Raw genomic sequence first — 18,883 nt, forward strand, 5'->3', positions numbered from 1 at the left:
GCTGAGCCGTGAGCTCCAACCCCTGCAGCCTCTGGCAGCTCAGAGCCAGCCTTGGGGGCAGCGAGGAGGGCAGCAGGGAGGGTTTGCCCTCACATGCAGGCAGCCTGTACTGAAGGGAAGGATCAGCAACTCCCCATCACCATCCCTTGCTCTGGTCCCCTTCCGGGCTCTCTGCTGAAGCTTTCACCCGCCTGAAGAAATAATCTCACTCCCTGCTCTTCCCTTTTTCTCCCTTGACTAGGTTTGCTTGGGTCATACCCTCTTCAGAGCTGATTTCAATTCTTTGCCCTCATGCCACGAGCGCCACGGGCAAGAGCGTGAACTCTGAAATGCTTTTGTTTTACTGAAAACATTGAAAAACAAGATTGAGATGATTTTTTTCTCGTGAATAGGAGGTGGCTGCCCTGCCTCTGGCAGGCACAGGACAGGGGAGGGGGTGGCTGTGATCCTGTTCTGAGGGAAGGAGCATTCTGCCTCCCTGCCAAGCCAGGCATCCACTCTGCCTGGAAGATCAGGTTTTGCTTTAAAAAGCCTTTTCTGGTGTGCAGTGCTCTGCCCTGAGGTTTCTCTTACACCCAAGGTGGTTGGGAAGGAAATTTGGGGGCCACTTGGCCTGGATCCCACCTATCCCAGGGCAGGGCACCAAGCTGGGCAGGACATGGACTCTTCTGAAGCACCTCCATCCTCTCTTCTCCTCCTGAATGTTCTCCATTCAGAGCTCAACAGCAAAAAGCAATTTAATTTACATTTAGATATTTAATGGAGCGATTTTTCCTGACAAAAGATTTGTCATTCCCCCTCCTCCCCTCCCCTTTTCCAAACCCCATCCCAGAGGTATCGTTTGTTCCCAGCCATTGGCATCTGGTGGCATGGAGAGGAACAATCCGGAGTGTGGAGGAGTGGGGGAAGGAGTGGGGAGGGGAGGGAGGGGAGTGCTGGGTGGGTGTTGTGGCACCCCTCTTTCCATCCATCCATCCCTCCATCCCTGCCACAGCTGCCAGCATGGGAGAGCACCTGCGGAGCCATCCTGAGCTAGGCGGGACCGTGGGACGCCAAGCAAGGCTTTTGTGCTGCTCCCACACATCCCTTTGCTCCGTGCCTCAGTTTCCCTGCGGGCAAACAAGCTCCTTCCCCCCTCCCCGGGGCCGCACCGTAGCAAACCTCGCCGTTATTATTGCGGGGGTGGGAAGCAGCATTACTCAGAGGCAGCGTTGCTAATAACACACTAAATATAGCTCTTCCCATCCCCGGAGCACTTTCTGAACTCTGCCTGCTGAGCTCTAACCCCCTCCGGAGGCAGGGCCAGGGCACCGGCTGGCATGGCTGTGCGGGCAGGGATGTTCCCCACGGATGGATGCTCCTGCCTGGAGGCGCTTTCCTGGTGGCAGGCACCGTGTCAGTCCCTCCGGAGCTGGCCCAGGGGGAGGGGGACGGGGGCAGCAGGCTGAGGCCCCGGGGCGGGCGGGCAGCGAGGGCCGGGCTCCCGCAGCCTCTCGGTGATGCTGGGGAGCGGCTGCTTCTCCCACTCGCCCTGCAAGAGAGGTCAAGGTCAGCACGGCGGGTGGAAATGCTTTCCCCTTTCCAAGAAGTTGTTGGAGGCTCGGTGTTTCTGTCTGCTTGGAGAAATGGCACGAGTTTCAACGTCTGATGTGGTTTTTAGCCCAGATCAGGGTGTTTTCTCAGAGATATCACTAATTATTCCTAGTGCAGAAGCACCTACACATCCCCTGAGCGGCGCAGACGTCTGAGGTGTTCCACAAATCCACCCCAGCTGGGGAGTTTCCACCCCAAAAAAGTGTTACCTGCCAAGTCAGGTGGAGACAGCTGAAACCAGGGAGTCCCACAGGCCCACCATGCTCTGGAAAACGCTCCCTGACCAGGAATTTCCAGCAGGGATGTGCCCGTGGAGCAGGAGGGATGCAGCAACCTGGCTGAGGTGCCGTGGAAGGGCTGTCACAGCCATCAGGGCTCACGGTGACCACGGCCAGGACAAATCACCCTGTGCATCCATGGCGACACCTCGTCTTGGGGATGCTCCTTGCAAAGAGCATCCTGCCAGGGGCAGGCAGTGCCCGGGGCTGAGCCTGCCGAGCAGGATCTAACTCAGATGTGACTTTGGCCCGGCCTGGTGGCCGGTGGAGAGGTGGACAGGGCTGGGAGGGCACGGGGGGCTCAGCTCCAGGGTGGTGGTGCTCTGGTTGGGCTGCCAGCTGCGTGTTCGTGCGGAAATGTCAGCGAGAGGCTGAGCCACAGCGTGAGGAGGAGGAGGGAGGTCTGGAGAGGAGAGGTAGAGCCGTGAGTCATCAGCGAGATGAAAGTGGGATTTATGTTTTCAGCTGAAATTTCTCCTGGTATGTCAAGCAAAATGGGCCAGAGCTGGCACTGGCACTGGGAAAACCCTGGGGAAAGATGGAGTGGGATGGAGGGAGCTTTCCAAAGCTCTTTGGGAGTGACCAGAGAGGGGACAGCATTGCAGGGGAGCACCAGCTGGAGGAACAACTCCTCTCCTGTGCCCTTATGGCTTAGGGGAGCAGTTAAGCATCCTTAGGGTGCGCCTGCTCCAGGGCTCGGCTCCAGCCCTGAGCCCATCTGCTGCGGCGTCTGCCCTGCTGATACATCCCAAACCCTGAGCCTGCTTTTTGGAGAGATCAAAGGCATGTGGAGTGTCTTGATAGTTGTTGTTTTCAGTGCTTTCGAGTTGAAATCTGAACAGAGTTTACTGTGAGCCCTTGTGGGTACAGGGGAACTTGGGGATGGCACCGTCCCCGCTGCCGCTCACAAGTGTTACCTTGAGATTTGGCTCAGTAATTAACAGCACTCAGTTCCTTCCAGAAATCATCAGATTTGGGATCACTGAACTGCAAAAACATGAGCTTAATTAGAAGCTGGTGCTTTTCTCTTGGCAGAAACAGCATGGAATAAATGAGATGTCTCCAAGTGGGGCTCGCTCTGAAACACCAGCGCAGCAGAGAGGCTCCTCCGCCCTCACTGCGATGCTCATGACCCACTTTGTGCCAGCATTGGCTCTGCTCTGCTCGAGGCCCTTCCTGACAACCCCCAGGACCTCTCTGAAATCAAGGGACTTGTCTGGGTCATAAATTAAGAGGTTTAATTCATAGTTCTGCTGCTGCACAAAACTTCTGCACCACTTCTGTCCCTGCAGCAAAGCTCTGCGTGGCTGAGAGGTGCCTGGTGTCCAGTTCCAGGAAACTGGAAAGGTTTCTGCCCACTTCAGAGTGAAACTTTGCTAAAGGGAATATACAGTGGCAGAAAGCTGATGGTCATCCCTGCAATCAGCTCAGCATGCCCCTGTGCTGCAGTGGATAGCACTGGATCCAGGCACAAGGTGTCATCCAAATTTATTACTCTGATAAATGGCATTAGAAGCTGATGCCAGCAGTGGTTTTAAATCTTCACCACCATCATCGTCATGTTCCTCATCTCTGGGCCTAGTTTAATTTTAAAGCCCTCCCAGTCCTTTATCCTTCACGTTTTGCTGGATCACCACATTTGGAAGCTGCACAGATGCTGTGTGTAATGAGCTCGCTCTGCTGGGACCTGGGGTGATTTGCCAAAATCCTAAAAACCACCTCACGTTTCTCCTTGGATCTGGCCCTACTTTAACAGTCAGCAAAAGCAGCCTCCAAATCACTTTATGCAAATGCATCTCCTAATTGGATCTGGTTGGGAGCATCCATGGTGGGCTCCTGATATATTGTCTAAGCACAGGGCTGGGCTCCGTGTCCTGCTGATGCCAGGGATTTCCAGGCAGCTCCAGCCCCCTGCCCTGAGCCTGCTGGGTTTGGATGTGTCCTGAGCACCACAGACCCAGCCTTACATCTGGAAATCCTGCAGGGAAGCTTTGGGAGTGAGGCTGTACCTACCGGGAACCGGACAGCGGAGGATTTGTTGCAGTGCACGGAGATCGGAGCAAAGCCATAGAGGGATTTCAGCACATCCCTGTTGAACGTGTTCCAGGGGATGGAGTAAAACTGCTGTGGGACAGACACCTGTGGGCACATGCAGATCTCCTCGTCGTTAAACCTGGGCAGGAGAAAGGCCAGGCTGAAGCACAGCAGTGCTGTGTCCTTCCAGAGCTGGATGTGACCAATTCCTCCCCGCCTGAACCTGGAATGGCTCTGAGGGCAGTGCTGGGCACAGGGACAGCCTGGAGCAGCCAGCACCTGCAGGGCAGCGTTTGGGACCAGCCCATGGGTAGGACACCCTGTGCAAGGTCAGCATCTCCCTCTCCTCATGGGTGGATGGGCTGCAGCCTCCTCCCCTGGCGTGGATCCTTGGAGTCTGCCTCGGGTTATAAGGAATATTTTGCATTTATGCACTCAGCCATACACTAATTCTTGCTGAGATCTCCCTCCCTCCCTTCCTGGTGGTTCTCACTACAAAGTCATCCTCAAAGCCCTGGGTTTGGCTTTGTACCAGTGGTCCCTGTGGCCCCAGCCCCGCTGTGCAGGGGCTCTTTACCTGTTGACGAGGTTGAAGTACCGGTGCAGGTAGCCCGGATCCACAGCGCTTTTGCACAGCTCCAGCTGGGTCTGGGGGTAGTAGTGCACGTAGTTCACACACATCTCTTCCAGGATGCCAAACCCTCCCTGTGGCACAGGCAGGAAGGTGATGGAAGTGGGGCCTGGCTGTGCCCTGCTGGGGCTGCACAGGGGCAGGGAGGGCAGGGGGGCACAGAGCTCACACCTCTGGGTGCACACTCACATGGATCTACAGCTATAATCTCTGTCTAGATCTGTATCTGGATATCTGGGTCTCTAGATAGATAAAGATGATAGAGATAGAGATAGAGATAGAGATAGAGATAGAGATGATGATGGAGATAGGCATTCACACCCCTTCAGGTGCATGGCATGGGCAGCTCTCTGCTTGTCTGCCCTCTGTGCAAGGACAGACTTCCAGGCTAGACCGTGTGGTTTACATTAAAATGCAGATTTCCTATAATCCCTCTGCTATATTTAGCCTTGTCCCTGTTGATGGTACCTCTGACAGGCTCTTTTATATTTTTTTCCCACTGCCTATGTAAGGAAATAACATGCACTGTCAAAAAATGCCACTTCTCTTTAATTACAATTAATCCCTGGTGGAACAGTTTGTGATGGGAATTAGAGTGACACATGCTACTTCACAATTAGCACCTTCACATCCCCGCTGCAGGCGGCAGAGCCTTGTGAGTTCCCTTCTTCCCACCCTCCCTTTGCTTCTGGCTGTGATTCAGCCTGGCTTCATGCAGGTGCCCACTCTGGGGGTGCCCCCAGCCCACCCTGGGTTGCCCCCAGAGGCAGGGGAGCTGCCCCTGCACTCACCACGGTGGCTCTGCTCCGATCCTCGGTGTTGTACGTGCAGGTGGTGATGAGTTCATCGCCCTGGGGGGATCAAACACAGGAGAATTTAGGGACTGGGGAGTGTTCCACATAGAAATCTCTGCTTCCCATACCAGGAGTCTGCAACCCCTCAGAAGTCCTTGCTAAAACTGCATCCCCTGTGGAGATTCCCCAGGGCTGCATCCCAGGGATGGTGTTTCCCGCTTTCCTCACTTTTTAAGAATTTCTGAAGGGTTGAAAACACCTTAAAATTGCACTTAGGCAAGAGTTTGAAGTGCCAAAATAGGAGCTGACTTGATGGCACAACAGCCTCCCTGCCACAGTCAGTGCTGAGGACCACGGGGACAGCCCTGGGCACGGTTCCAACGGGTGCTGAGTGCTTTGAGCAGCCTCGTGGGGCACAGCAGCTCCAGGAGCTGCCCCCAGCTTTGCAGTCAGGTCCTTCCCCATCTGAAGAGCCCTGGGGCCGGTTCCACCCCTGTTTTCCCACCCACTCCCACTCTGATGCCGAATCTCTTCCTCTCCTTCCATCAAGCAAGGCCACAGGGCAGCACCATGGTTCATCCTCACCCCCTGAGGAGCCTCCCTCTGCCAGACGAAGCCCAGCTAAATTAGGAGCCTCATTTAGCTGCTGGGCTGCCCACACACCAATTCTGTGCCATCTGAGAGGGGGGCCTGGTTGTCCCCAAAGTATCTGCGTGGGGATGGCACATATGACCCAGGGACCCTCGCCCCAGCCCCCCTGGGAGTCCCCAGATGGGATGGGGTGGTGGAAGGAGGCAGGGGACTCGGGGCCATGCGATCAGGACGTGCTCTTTGGAACGTTCTTTTGGAGCAACTCACCGGAAAAACTGCGACCACCTCCTTCAGCATGCGGATCTCCTGGGAGGGGAGGGAAGGGGACACATCAGAGCAGTGCCACTGTGGCACTGTGCCCAGGGGTGACAGCCAGCCGTGCCCCCTGCAGCCCCTGTACCTGGAAGTGAGGGCTGTAGTGGCCGTCGGCGTTCACAACCTGCCGCTCCCTCCCGTCCCGGGACAGCACCGTCACCACTTTCCTCCCTGCCAGGTGTGTGTGGAGCTGGGAGGCGAAGATGCGGATGCCAGCAGCGGGCAGAGCCTGGGGGACGGAAGGAAGGACAGCTCAAGCCCCCGTGGGAGCCCCTATCCCCTCTCTCCTCCCTCACATCCCCTCTGTGTGCTGGCTGTGTGCTGGGAACTCGCTGTCCCTGTTCTGGCTCTCACACGGGGTTCAGGGGATCGCTGTACCCCCTCAGTGAGCTCCTTGCAGAGGGACAAACCCTCACTGCTGCCAAAACAATGCTCCAGAGCAGCAGGAGCAGCTGAGGCAGATCCTGCTTCCTTCCCTGCCCTCGTTAGTGGCGGCACAAATGATTCCTTGTGGGTAGGCCCTACGAAAACACACACCAAAACTCCCCTGAGAGAGCAAGGTGGGCCCTTTGGAACCATCTTTGAGGGAGCTCTTGGCAAGCTCCCCGGGAGCAGGAGCCAATTTTCCCAGCCCTGTGAGGGAAAGCACCACTGGGCCACAGCCAGCTCGGCAGTGAGTTTTATGGGAATGGTACCCCGGGGAGCTGGAGCAGATGGCTCCCCAGGAGAGCTGCTTCCAGGGGGATTCAGCACATCCCAACCAGCTGCTCTCTGTTTATTGTACACAGCAGATTTTTCTTTCCAGCACTACCTCACGAGTGTGAGTTTAAAACTTCAAATTGGCAGCCTGGAGGTTGGTGCTGCCTGGAGCCAGGGAAAAGCCACGGGCAGCCTTTCTCCTCTGAGGTGCTGCCAGGCCAGAGGGGACAGGCACTCACCAGCTGGGTGCATTTATCAGTGCAGTATCCTGTGAGGACGAAGCTGTCCTCTCCAGGGGGAATGGCCATCACTGGGGTGTACACCAAGCCCAGCTCCATGATTCCGGCGTCGTAGGGACGAAGGGTGGCCGTGTAGTACAGCCGGATCCCCGAGGAGTCGCGGCGACCTGGTGGGCCAGGGGACAAGGACAAGTCACTGCAGGGACAAGGTCAAAAGGTGGAAGACAAGGACAGGTGAAAAAAAGATGCAGGGCTGATGTGGGGAGCCTCTCGCTCCCAGCTTCCTTCCTCTGTTTGAAATTGTTTTAAATCCTGCAGATTTTCGTGCAAGTCTTCACTGAGTGGCCCCAGGTGCACCTGGTTCCCTGGTGAGGGCACTGACCTGAGGCTGAATTGTCCCAGGACAGCAAGGTAAGGGGTGTCTTTGGAGAGCCCAAAGCAGAAGGACAGAGCACGGGGTGCTTTGGAGGACTCCCTCAGGAATGTGGCTCACTGCAACTTCTATAATCCCAAAATCCCAAAAGGCCACGCAGGCAAAGGGAAAGAGCAGGGTCCATAGGCCAGGAGGGGTCCAGGCCAGCTCTGAGCTCCCTGTCTCCAGGCTGGAGCCCACCCAGGGATAAGAATAATGGGGGAGACACTATTGGTTAACACGCAAAAGCAGATGAATGATGGAAGATGTGAACTCTATATTTATAGCCATGTTTCTTCTCAAGTTGCCGAATGTGCTATGATTGATCCACAGTACATATGCTCTGGCCTCCTAAAAATATCCTTGGGTAGTCAAGAAGCTGCTTGTTTTTATGTTAATGAAGAAACTGGGTTGTTTGGAATCCTTTTTTTTTCCCAATGTGTCTCCTGACAATGTTATCGAAGCAGGAGAACAGGAATCAACATCCACATCCCCCTCCCCAGGCAGCCTGGTCTCTCTGGTGACTTGGCACTCCTGTCACTCTTGCTCTGAGCTCAGACCCAGCCCCACTGAATCTCTAATGAACACAACCAGCTGACAGTGCTGATGCAGCCACTCCCCACCACCTTGTGTGGAAACTGGGGGCACTCCTGAGACAGCTGGATCCTGGTGTTGCACTGGATTACATCCTTGCAGGAGCTCTGTGAGGGCAATTTTCTGCCTGCAGGCTCCTTTCCCAAGCATCCTTCCCCACCTCTGGGCATGCACTTCAGTGAGGATGACTTTGCTGAGACCAGAAAAGCAGCAGCATGGTGGGGATTTAATGGGTTCTTCCTGCAGGGACAGATCTGGACCATCAGCTCTCCACAAAGTTGAGAACAGGGCCATGATTTAGGCCAGAGGCCTCCCCAGAAGGTGGCAATCCTTCCCTGGAATTCCCCCAGCTCTCCTGCCGTGGTCTAACAGGTAAAGCAGCAGGCAGCCCCTCACCTTTGAACACCAGGGGATTGTGGTAATGGATCTCCAGACGCAAATATCTGGAGGAGCCTGGGCCACCAAAGGCAAGACCTGCTTCTTCAGGGTAATAGAAAGCCTGGAAGCAGAAGGGAGGGTGTTAGGGGAGCAGTGGGGTGGCTTTCCTGGGAACAAGGCTGGAAAGCCTAAGGGAGTGTGTGGGTGTAATCCTGACCCACACCATGGGCTGAGGGACATGCCCTTGGTTGTGCTTGGAGAGCTGCCCTTGCTTCCAAAAGCCTCTCTCAATCCACGTGCAGTGGCACAACACTTGAATGCTGTCATAGAATCATAAAATACCCCGAGTTGGGAGGGACCCACAAAAGGATCATCAAAATCCAGCTCTTGGCCCTGCACAGGACAGCCCCAGGAATCCCTGAGATGGGAGGGAACCACAAAAGGATCATCAAAATCCACACAGGACAGCCCCAGGAATCCCTGAGATGGAAGTTACCCACAAAAGGATCATCAAAATCCAGCTCTTGGCCCTGCACAGGACAGCCCCAGGAGTCCCACAAGCGCCTGTGAGTGTTGAGCTCCTTGATCTCCCTCAGGCTTGGGGCCATGACCGTTCCCTGGGGAGCTGTTCCAGTGTCCCACCCCACTGATTTATGGCACCAAAGAGGAGGAGAGCTGGGGGGAAGTAGGAAATCCCAGGAGGGGCTGGGAAGCTGAGGCAGGGCTGAAGCCAAACCTCAGCAGAGAGCAGGGTGAGGGCAGCCCCAAAGCGGCACCGGGAAGGTTTGGGAGGCCGTTGTCACCCAGGGGGGACGTGTCCCTTGTCACACCCACCTGTGCCCCCATGGCCCAGGCTGCCAGCACGTGCCTGCAGTAGTTGAGTCGGTCCGGCTTCATCTTGGAGTCGCAGGGCCCGTTGTAGCGGGGGAAGCTGTCGAACTGGGCCGCACACTGGAAAACCTCCATGTGGTGCACAAGAGCCTCGTTGCCCGCCGTGACCACTGGCTCGTACTGCAAGGCAGGTCCAAGGAGGAGAGGACACACTGAGAGCCCGTCCCTGCGGCCTGCAGGCTCCCCGAGGAGCCAGGGCAGGAATATCTGTGGCCTGGTCCCAGTTTCTGCCACAGGATGGGGAGGGAAGGCTGCTCAGGGCGTGAGGCACCAAGGGCCAAGAGCTTTCACCCCATATTTTGCTTATGGCAGAGTTAAGCACCTGAGGGTACTTCACAGAGGAAACACTATGTTGTTAGTGCCCCAGGACCATTTAGGTCAGTTGTGGAAATATGTCATTTCTTGGCTGGTTTAAGGATCAACCCAGAGCCCACCTGAACCCACAGTGATCCTTTCTCCAGCAAGAGATGGGGATCAGCAGATCTTGGCCTGTTTTGTGATAACTGAATCCTTTCAGGGGTAAAGGTGGCCCTGGGGATGTTGTTTTTTCCTACAGAGGGTCCTGGCTGTGTTGTCGTTGTAGCTCTGCCTGCAGCCCTTGGGTTTTGTTTCTGTCCAGCAGCTGCTTGGGGCGTGGGGAGGGGGATTTGGGGGAGAGAGAGTGACTCAAGCCTGAGGAACATCTCTGGCTAAAAGTGCCAGCTGTAGAAGTGATCTGCAGCAGCGGGAAGGTATCAGGAGTTACACACTTCTTACTTACACACAGATGATTCACTTCACACCATCTGTCAGGGAGAAAATCCTCCTTCTGAGCCTTCCTTTGCAGTGCTGTCTCTCCCCTCGAAATCACCCAGCACTCACTGCAGCTCAAGTGTCTGAAGGTTTTCCTCATCCCCGTGGTGGGGTTTTGACTCTGAACGTGCCAGGGCACCTCCTGAGCCACCCCCACACCTGCTGGGTGCTCTCCCATCCTTTCCTCGGGATTGCCAGCAGGTTTCTGCCTCTCCTTTGCAGGAGATGGCCCAAGCAACCCGTCTGGCAATGCCCAGAAGTTGCATTTACATCTGTAACTCTCTTTTTCTGGACTATGCCTCATCTTTCAGATGCCAGTTCCCATCCTGGCTGGCTCTGCCCTGCTCTCATCAGTCCTTTCCTTTGTTTCCTGTGGTTTTATGCTCCTCATGGCTCTCTGTGTGCCAAAATCCTGCTGTGGGTCTGTTCCTTCTGCAGGGAGTCAGCTCTGAGGCTGCCCTGGAACATGCTGGATGTGCCAGGTGGGAAAACATTACCTGGTCCCCTCCTGCTGAGACACTCTAGGAGACAAGAGGATGCTACTGACTGGTGGGGTGGACCAGAAGAGGTTTCGGGACCACATTTGGATGTCAGGGTCTGAAAGGCTCCCTGTGATATGGAATTAGCAGGATGTGAACACAATTACTGATCCACCCCGGGGAAAGCAGCCCTCTTCTCCTGCCTCTTACCATGATGATGTGGTGTTTGGGGAAGCCCTCTGGGAGTTCTGCCATGTAGCACCAGTAGGTCGTCTCCTGGCTGGGAATGACAACATCTGGGGCTGTTATCTCCATGGTCTTCATGTCTCTGGGCAGCTCAGGGATGCTGATGTTGGGTTTTAGCAGCTGCACCCTCTGCAGCCCCCCGTGGAGGGCAGAGATGTTGATGGCCTGCAGGGAACGCACCGGTTTCTCCAGGATGCCGTAGATCAGGTGCACGGTGCCATCCTGAAGCCAGAGCAGAATAGATCTGTGGGTTTTTCATGCACAAGAGGAGCTGCATGGACCATTAGCACCAGCACTGATGGCATGAACCCAGAAATGGGTCTTGTGACCCCACCCTGGCTGCACCAGCAGCTCACTCCGCTGTGCTGTCCCAGGAAAGCTCTACATCCCAGGGTTTTTCTCTGGCTGATGTGGTCACAGAGGGTTCCCTAGCAGGCTCCCCATCAATTCCACAAGGGTGACACATCCTCTTTGCTCTTTCCAAGCCCCTCATGAGCTCCAGGCTGAGACAAACCCATCAGTGCAGGGCTCATCCTCCCCTGCAATAGCCTGGGGGGTAACAGCAGAAACAAAACTTCTCCCTCAAATCCTCCCTTTTCTTCCACCTTCTCTTCAGGGGGAAGGTGCCGCAAGAAGCTCTGCTGAAAGTCTACTGCAAACAAGAACGCTGAGAGCCCTGGACAGGAGATAAGGGAGAAAGGAAAAAGAGAACAGTGTTTTCCTGAAGGATCAGAGAATAAAGACCAGCAAGTGTTTTTGTGGCTCACACACACAGATTGTTCCCTCCAGGGCTCTCAGTGTTTTGGCAGACGACAGACACTTCTCACCACAAGAGAAGCTTTTGAGCACCCGCAGCAAAAACTCGAGGACACTCTGTGCCCACGTTGGCTCTAAAATATCCTGCCCACAAAGGCTTTCATGTGAGATGAGCCTCGCACTGATTGCAGGGCCTGTAGCTGAGCTCCTGAGCTGTCTGACATCCCCCACTGGGAAGGTTTACCCCAAATCCCAGCTCAGAGAGGAGTGGTGGATGCAGAGCCAGGGAGACGTCACCGAGCCACGCAGGTGCACGGAGCAGCACCTCTGTTTGCTGTCCCTGTGTCCCAGCTCCTGTCACATCCTCCTGTTTGCCTCCTGTTGATACACCAACCCCTCTTCGTGACACTCCCAACAGTTGGCTCCAGACTGTCAAGCAGAGTGATGCAGGAAGGATTTATATAGACCCAATGCATGTTCAACAGGAGCTGATGATGCAAACGAGCTAAAAGCTCCACTTGAGAGAGCTTTTGAAGGGCTTGTGAATAGATGGTGCCAAACATTACTCATGGGCCAGGGCTGACATCTGTAGCTCACTTCCTCTCTGCCTCACACAGCACCAACACCTGACGCTGTGCCCAAACAGGCACAGCCCTGCAGGACAGGGATGGGGCTGGGGGTGCCACAGCGGGGTGAGGGCCATGCCATACCTCTATCAGATAGTCCTTGGGGTCACAGGTGCTGAAGGCTCTTCTGAAGAGGAGGTAGAGCCCCTCAGGAGTCCTGCGAGCCCCGAGGAGCTGGTAGTCCTGCTGGGAATCCATGTGGAGCTGCCCCTTGGCGTCGCTCCAGGCATCCTGTGAGAGAGAGAGAGAGAGAGCAGCCTGCTCAGCCAGGAGGTACCTCCAGAGGTAGCACAGGTCCTCCTTCTGTGCACCCTCAGCATCCCAGAGCTGCAGGATGCCTGTGCTTCGGTTCATGCCCACCTCCAGCATCTCCTGGGCAGATCCATGCTGGAATGGCCTTTGCTACAGAATCCTTGGCGCTCAGACAGACCTGGGAAACACCTGACCCAGCACTAACAGTCTGCAGAAAGACCTTTACAAGCTGAGATGTGAGTGGGGAAAGGCTGGGAAGGGAGGGAGGAAAGCCCCAGGGACATGTGAAGGTGTTGGGTTGGTCTGTGCTATATTTTGGGTGTGTTTGTCTTGGGAGGACCCTGTGGAAGGGGGTGCTGGGCTCTCCAAAACCCTTGGCACAAACCAGCCTCCCTCAATTTAAGATCAGACCCTTGCTGGGCCGTAATGTCATCCCTAGAAATTGCTGCCCTTCTGCAAAACCCTTAAACTTTTTACGGTCAGATTGTTCTGGCAGCCCAGCACGGCCTCCCAAAAACTGCTTGTTGTAGAGGATGGTGACAAAGCCACCCCAAGAAGCAAAGCAGCAGGGTATTCCTGTGCCTCAGGGTTTGAAGGTTTGGAGTATAAAATCCTGTGATAATTTGGATTTGATCAGGGTTGTTTCTCTGATCTTTTGTTTCTCCTGTGAGTCTCCTGTTTACTCAGAAAAGGCACCCAGGAAGTAGCTGGCTGGATGCACACAAGTGGCAATGGTTCTCTTATCTTGGGAGGAAAAACCAGAAGGAAAAGGATAAAGCAACTTGGCATCATTTCAGCCAGAGCTATAGAGTCGTATTTCCAGAACATATTGTCCTTAGAGGGGGAGAGGGAAATCAGCTCCATGGAGCTCTCATGACATTTGTTTTCGTAGGAATATGGAGTGCAAGTTAATCTCATAGTACATGGGGGGCTGAACAAATGTGGATCTTTTTAACAGCGGACACACTTATCCAGAAGAAAAGCTGCTGGGAGAGAGAAAAGCAGGGCTGGAGAGATTTATAGAGATCTCCTTGCAGGATGCTGCTCAGCACCAAGTGAAAGAGAAAACCCGAGCGCTGCCGCGTGTTTCTGTTTGTCTTTGGGTGAGCACAGGAAGGCAGATCAGAAATGTTCCTTTATGTTTTCTTAACATGATGCTGTGAAATCCTGGAGCATTTGGCCCACCACAGACCCTGAAAGGCTGGTAATTAGCAGGAAAACAGCGCAGATAATAAACCCTTCTTTTCATGCTTTCATTACACTGCGGATCACATTGCGGCTGATTGCGAAAGAATGTGTTTTATGGTTAATTTGAAGTAAGCAGAGAGGTAAAATTTAACTTACTGGAAAGCCTCACACAGGCAAAAATTGGAATTGGTTTCTGCAGCCAAGCACAATCACAATCAGCCTGATGTGGTGGGCTGGGGATAGGGCTGGAGAGCCCAGAGCTGGGAAAACCACCCAGACAGGAACCCAAGAAACAGACAGTGGCAGGAAGGATGGAGTTTGCAGCAGCAGCAAACAACACAGCTGGAAATCAGTTTTCCCAAATACATTTGCACCTTTAATTTCTGACAGCACCCCAGGCTGCCCTGTTATCCCGTTGATCCCTCTGGATGCAACTCTCAGCCGGGTTCTTCCTGCTGGCAGGAGCAGCCTCTCTGCCTGGTGACTTTTGCCCTGTCTCAGAGCCATTAATGGGAGCTGTGATTAATTTTTAATGTGGCTGGCAGCAGCACACGAGTGAAGCAGGGTGTTGATGCATCCTCTGTGTGTGTGTCTTTGCAGCTAAACACAGCAGAAACACCCAGCTCCTGGCTCCCTCAGCCTTGCTGATGTGCTGCTGTGTTTATTCTTTTCTCTTTTGGCTTAACCCCCATGCCAAACCCACTGTGTGGATCTGATCTGGGGTAGAAACCACCAAGACCTTCTGGACCCTGAGGGGTGGGGCTGGCCCAGCGTGTGCCCCTGTACCCCACTCTACCAAACCACCAGCCAGATTCAGAGAGCTGCATTCACGGGGAGGGAGCCCCAAAAGCATCCATGCAAACACACAGGTGACTCACCCCAAAGTAGGAGTTGTGCCCGTCGCTCCAGAGCACGGCCAGGTCCGCGTTCTCAAACTCGCCCCTGTCCGACATCCCGAAGAGGAGCCCAAACTGCAGCTCCCTGATGAGGAGCTGGAAATGCACGGCTTGCTCGGGGTAGCTGACATTCCACGAGAGCTCCAGCAGCCCCTGGGGATCCAGGGGCACCTTGTAGGGGAAATCGCTCTGGCGGGGCGCCGAGCCCTGCAGGGCCACCACCAGGATGACCAGGAACGCTGCCACCATGGTGAAGTACATGGATGCCACCTCCCGCAGCTTGAGGCTGGGGCAGGAGCAGGGCTTGCTCCTGGAGCTCTGCATCCTGCCAGGACGGCACCCGGCACCTGGCCGTGCCCATTTATGTGCTGGCCCTCCTGGGCAAGCCGGGTAAGTGATACTCTTTAATTGCATTTAGTTGTTGGGAAATTGGACTGGTGTATTGACCCCCGTCGGCTCCTGGCCAAACACTTGTCATCTGCTGTCTCCCCTTAATTGGCTCTAATTGCACATGGACATTATCAATAGCAATTGGGTTTGACTGGGCTGATGTGACTGGCTCTTAAATCTTCCTTAGCCCTGGGAAGGGCTGTTTGCTCACAGGCTGAGCCCTCGTGGACATGCTCTGCACTGCTCATTGTGCCTTTGTCCTGGGTGTCCACATAACCCAGCCTGGGATCACCCCAAAGATGGCCAGACATGAGAACAAAGGACCCTGAGCCTTGTCTGAGCTCCCAGGCATTAAATAATACTGTCAGGGTTTGAAATATTTTCCCTACAAAGCTCAATGCCAGAGGAAATGCTGATTTCCCCAAAACAGCAAGAAAAGAGATGTCTCCTCTCCTCTCTCCTCTTGTTTTTGGCCTTTGTGGGATTTGATTCTGGCCCTTTCAAACCCAGCAAAGCTCAGCTCCTCTCTCACCCCACTTTGTACCCATTGAAGCCCCCATTTGCCTAAACCACTGGATATATTCAGTATTTGTTATTTCTTTGTAGCAGCTGTGACCTTGGCTCCAGTTTAAAGACACCTTTAGTCTCTCTCCCTTCCGGTTCCCATTTGTTTAAAATCTGATGGATTCTCTTTCAGTTATTAACTTTCCCATGTTAATTGGAATTATAACGAACTGCCCGGAGCTCTTTGATGTGTACACACACGCACACACTGGCTGGTTTTAGCCTGCGAGCCTGTTTGTTGTTTATTAATGCCACCTCTCGTGCCAGGCCGTGCTGTCGGGTGTCCCCTCCGCGGCTCGGCTTTCTCTCCTGGTCCTTGCAGCAATGTCACAGGGGCACACCCGCCTCCCCCAGCCCTGTGTAAGAGAGGAAATGGATTCAGCTCGGCGTTTCCATGAGTCATCAGTGCCAGCATCTCCACGTTAAACCCGATGAGGTTTTACTGTCCTAAGACACAGCCGTTACTCAGGAATGCGTCAATTGATCCCGGCCCTCTCTCCTTGCCGGGTCGCAGGGTTTGCTCTCTCATTCAGCCCCACCAGGCAAAAGGCCAAGGCACAGGGAGGGATGGAGAGCTGAGCTCTCCCAGAGGAGCGTCCCCCAGCCCCATCCCTCCCCCAGTGACTCCAGTCCCACACCAGCCCTCCCGCACAGCCCTAAAAGCACGTCTGGATAGCAGGAGGTCGCTGGAGCTGCCTGGGGATGCTCCCAGCATGGCATCTCTGGGGTTCTGTTCACTGGAGCTGTTCCTGGATCTGCACCTCACCCCATCCACGGCTCTCTTCGCCTTCCTGAAGGAGGATGCAGTATTTTCCCCTTTTCCTGAGGCTCCTGGGCTCATTCCTGGACACACTGAAGGCATCAGATGGATGTCCCTCATCCCCCAGCCCTGGTGCTCGAGCATTACACAAGTCTGGCTGCCTTACAAAACCCCATAGAACAGATTTCTGTCCTTCCTTATCCCTGATCTCCTCCAAGCAGATTCACCCACATGTCCTCCTCTCTTGGCTTCGTTTCCTCATTGTAAAGAGAAGAAGCTGAGCTGCCAAGCACGGCAGGAAGGCAAAGTGATCCTCACTGGGGGCAGGAGGGGGTCCTCAGCTAACAAGTTCTGCCTCCCTCTATCAGAGATGAAACCCCAGGTTGCTGGCGTGTGCAAGTGGAGCTCCTGAGCTCTCCTGTACAGGAGGAGTTTGCAGTGGAACAGCAGAACACGAGCAGGTCAGCTTGAAAACAGCTGAACTTTGCAGATAAGCGCTGGGAATTTATGTGAAGAGAGAAAAAAAAAATTATGTACATGTCTCTCTCTCTCCTCCCCTTCAGTTTCTCCTGAGTTGTGGCTCATAAATCCAGGCAAGGAGTGAGGATCTAGCTTTCCACTCATTGCTGGGGTGTTTATTTTAAGACTTCAAGGAGATATAGAAACAGCAGAGTTTCCTGACTTGGAAACTCGGACCATCCGGGAGCAGCATCCCGCGGGAGGGCTGTGGGGTGGGAGCCCTGGGTCCTGCCCTTTCCTCCAAGGCAGAGCAGCTGCTTTGTGCCCCTGTGGGAGCTCCTGAGGAAGGGAATGCCGGCAGGACTGTGCTGCTCCCTGTGCTGGTGATGGGACTTTCCATGCCCCTCTGCAGGCAGAAAAGATGCCCAGGAACACCTGGAGCGGGCTGAGAGCCCCAGGGCAGGGCTGGATGCTGAACGCCCCCGACAGCACCGGCTGTTGCTGAGCTCAGCTCTGCAGAGCCACACACCCAAACCCTCCTGGTGACAAAAGGCCGTGGTTTTCCATCGCCACACAAAGCTGGTGGCCAGCGGTGGCTTCCGGAGCCCTAGGAGTGCCGGGCCGGGAGCCGGGGAGCAGCGAGGGCTGCCCGCCTGGAACAAAAGCTGCCTTACAGGTACGGAGTTTAAACACAATTGATGCGCTGAATTAAGGGCTGAAGCAGGCAGCAGCCCTCCGAGCTATAATCCATTGCCTCGCTAACAGAAATGGAAATTCAATTTGGGCAAGGGCAGGGAGGGGAGAGGAGGGGAAGCTTTCTGTCTGCTCCCGCGGTCGGTGCAGCTCTCCGTGCCCCGGGGGCTCTGCTATCCACAGCCCTATCCAGCCCCAGGATCGAATTTGCCCGGGTGCTGATGAGGTTTGGCAGTGTCTGACTCAGGCTGGAGCCGTGTGTGAGCAGGGGAGAGCTGGGCTGGCACACAGGGGGATGCTCACCTTTTGGTGACCCTGCAGGGGTCAATGTGGGCCATTCCTCTGGGCAAATCCAGCCCTCAGCCAGCAGATCAGGGCCGTGGAGCAGCCCCACGACTCACAGGATCTGTTCCATCACACCCCAAGGTGGGGAGGATTGTTTATCATCCTTCCCAAAGGATCCCTTTGCCCAGTCCTGTTCCCATAAGGAATTAGAAGGGATCTGCAGGCTGCTCATGGGGGTTTTTCTGCTCCAGAAGGGCAATGGGGCTGCCAATCTGAGTTTCAATTGTCCAGCAGGGGTACAGGTGAGTGTCTGCCCTCTCTAAAGTAGCTTTAGTGTCCCTGTGTCACCTGGGCCACAGCAAGCTGTGGGGTTTTGCAGGGAACTTCCACATGTGACAGCAGCCTGGACTGTTTTAACTCAGAGATGTGCCACGTGCCAGCTGGGACAGGAGACTTGGAGGTGACTGATCCAGCAGGGATGGGTGGGAATGGCCCCGGACACTTGGAGGTGACTGTGATCCAGCAGGGATGGGTGGGAATGGCCCCGGACACTTGGAGGTGACTGTGATCCAGCAGGGATGGGTGGGAAGAGCCTTTCCTTCCTCCTTGCCCTGAGTTTGTGCCTTACAGCCCAAATGCTGTAGCATCCCCCTTGCCAAGCCTCTGCTTGTTCCAGTTTCTTGCTTTCTCCCAGCCTGTTTTGCCTTCCTCAGGACCAGATTTTCTTTGTTTTACACCGTGGAAGAAAAGTTTTTCCTCACTCCCCATGAGGATCACATCCAAAGGGGAACCAGCCCCAGACCTCTCCACAGAGCCACTCGCCCCAAATTAGGGACAGAACTGGACCTGAGCAGCTCTTTACAGCTCAGTCTCTGCTCCTGCTCTGGCACTGAAGGTGAGGACAGCACTGCCCTGACTGAGAAGCTCCATCCCTTCTGCCTCTCCTCCTGCTCCAGCCATGCACCCACAGATCTGCAGAGCCAAAGCTGGGTGTCTGGGCTAAGCCACGGTGAGCTGGTGATGGGACAGCAGGAGGAAGGCCAAAATT

The 18,883-nt window shown here is 54.9% G+C and overlaps 1 protein-coding gene across 1 annotated transcript; it reads right to left on the reverse strand.

The window, feature by feature from the left end:
• Positions 1-785: 785 nt before the first annotated feature.
• Positions 786-16,889, reverse strand: DBH (dopamine beta-hydroxylase). The gene is made up of 12 exons (XM_053962439.1): positions 14,667-16,889; positions 12,433-12,579; positions 10,931-11,188; positions 9,393-9,569; positions 8,577-8,679; positions 7,175-7,341; positions 6,322-6,465; positions 6,189-6,227; positions 5,328-5,387; positions 4,483-4,610; positions 3,885-4,044; positions 786-1,531 (listed from the first exon to the last, which is right to left on the reverse strand). The coding sequence occupies exons 1-12, from the start codon at positions 15,096-15,098 to the stop codon at positions 1,397-1,399; spliced, it is 1,950 nt and encodes a 649-aa protein (XP_053818414.1). The 5' UTR covers positions 15,099-16,889; the 3' UTR covers positions 786-1,396.
• Between the last annotated feature and the right edge of the window lie 1,994 nt (positions 16,890-18,883).

The sequence above is a fragment of the Vidua chalybeata genome, chromosome 21 (assembly GCF_026979565.1).
Source record: "Vidua chalybeata isolate OUT-0048 chromosome 21, bVidCha1 merged haplotype, whole genome shotgun sequence".
NCBI classification, from domain to species: domain Eukaryota; kingdom Metazoa; phylum Chordata; class Aves; order Passeriformes; family Viduidae; genus Vidua; species Vidua chalybeata.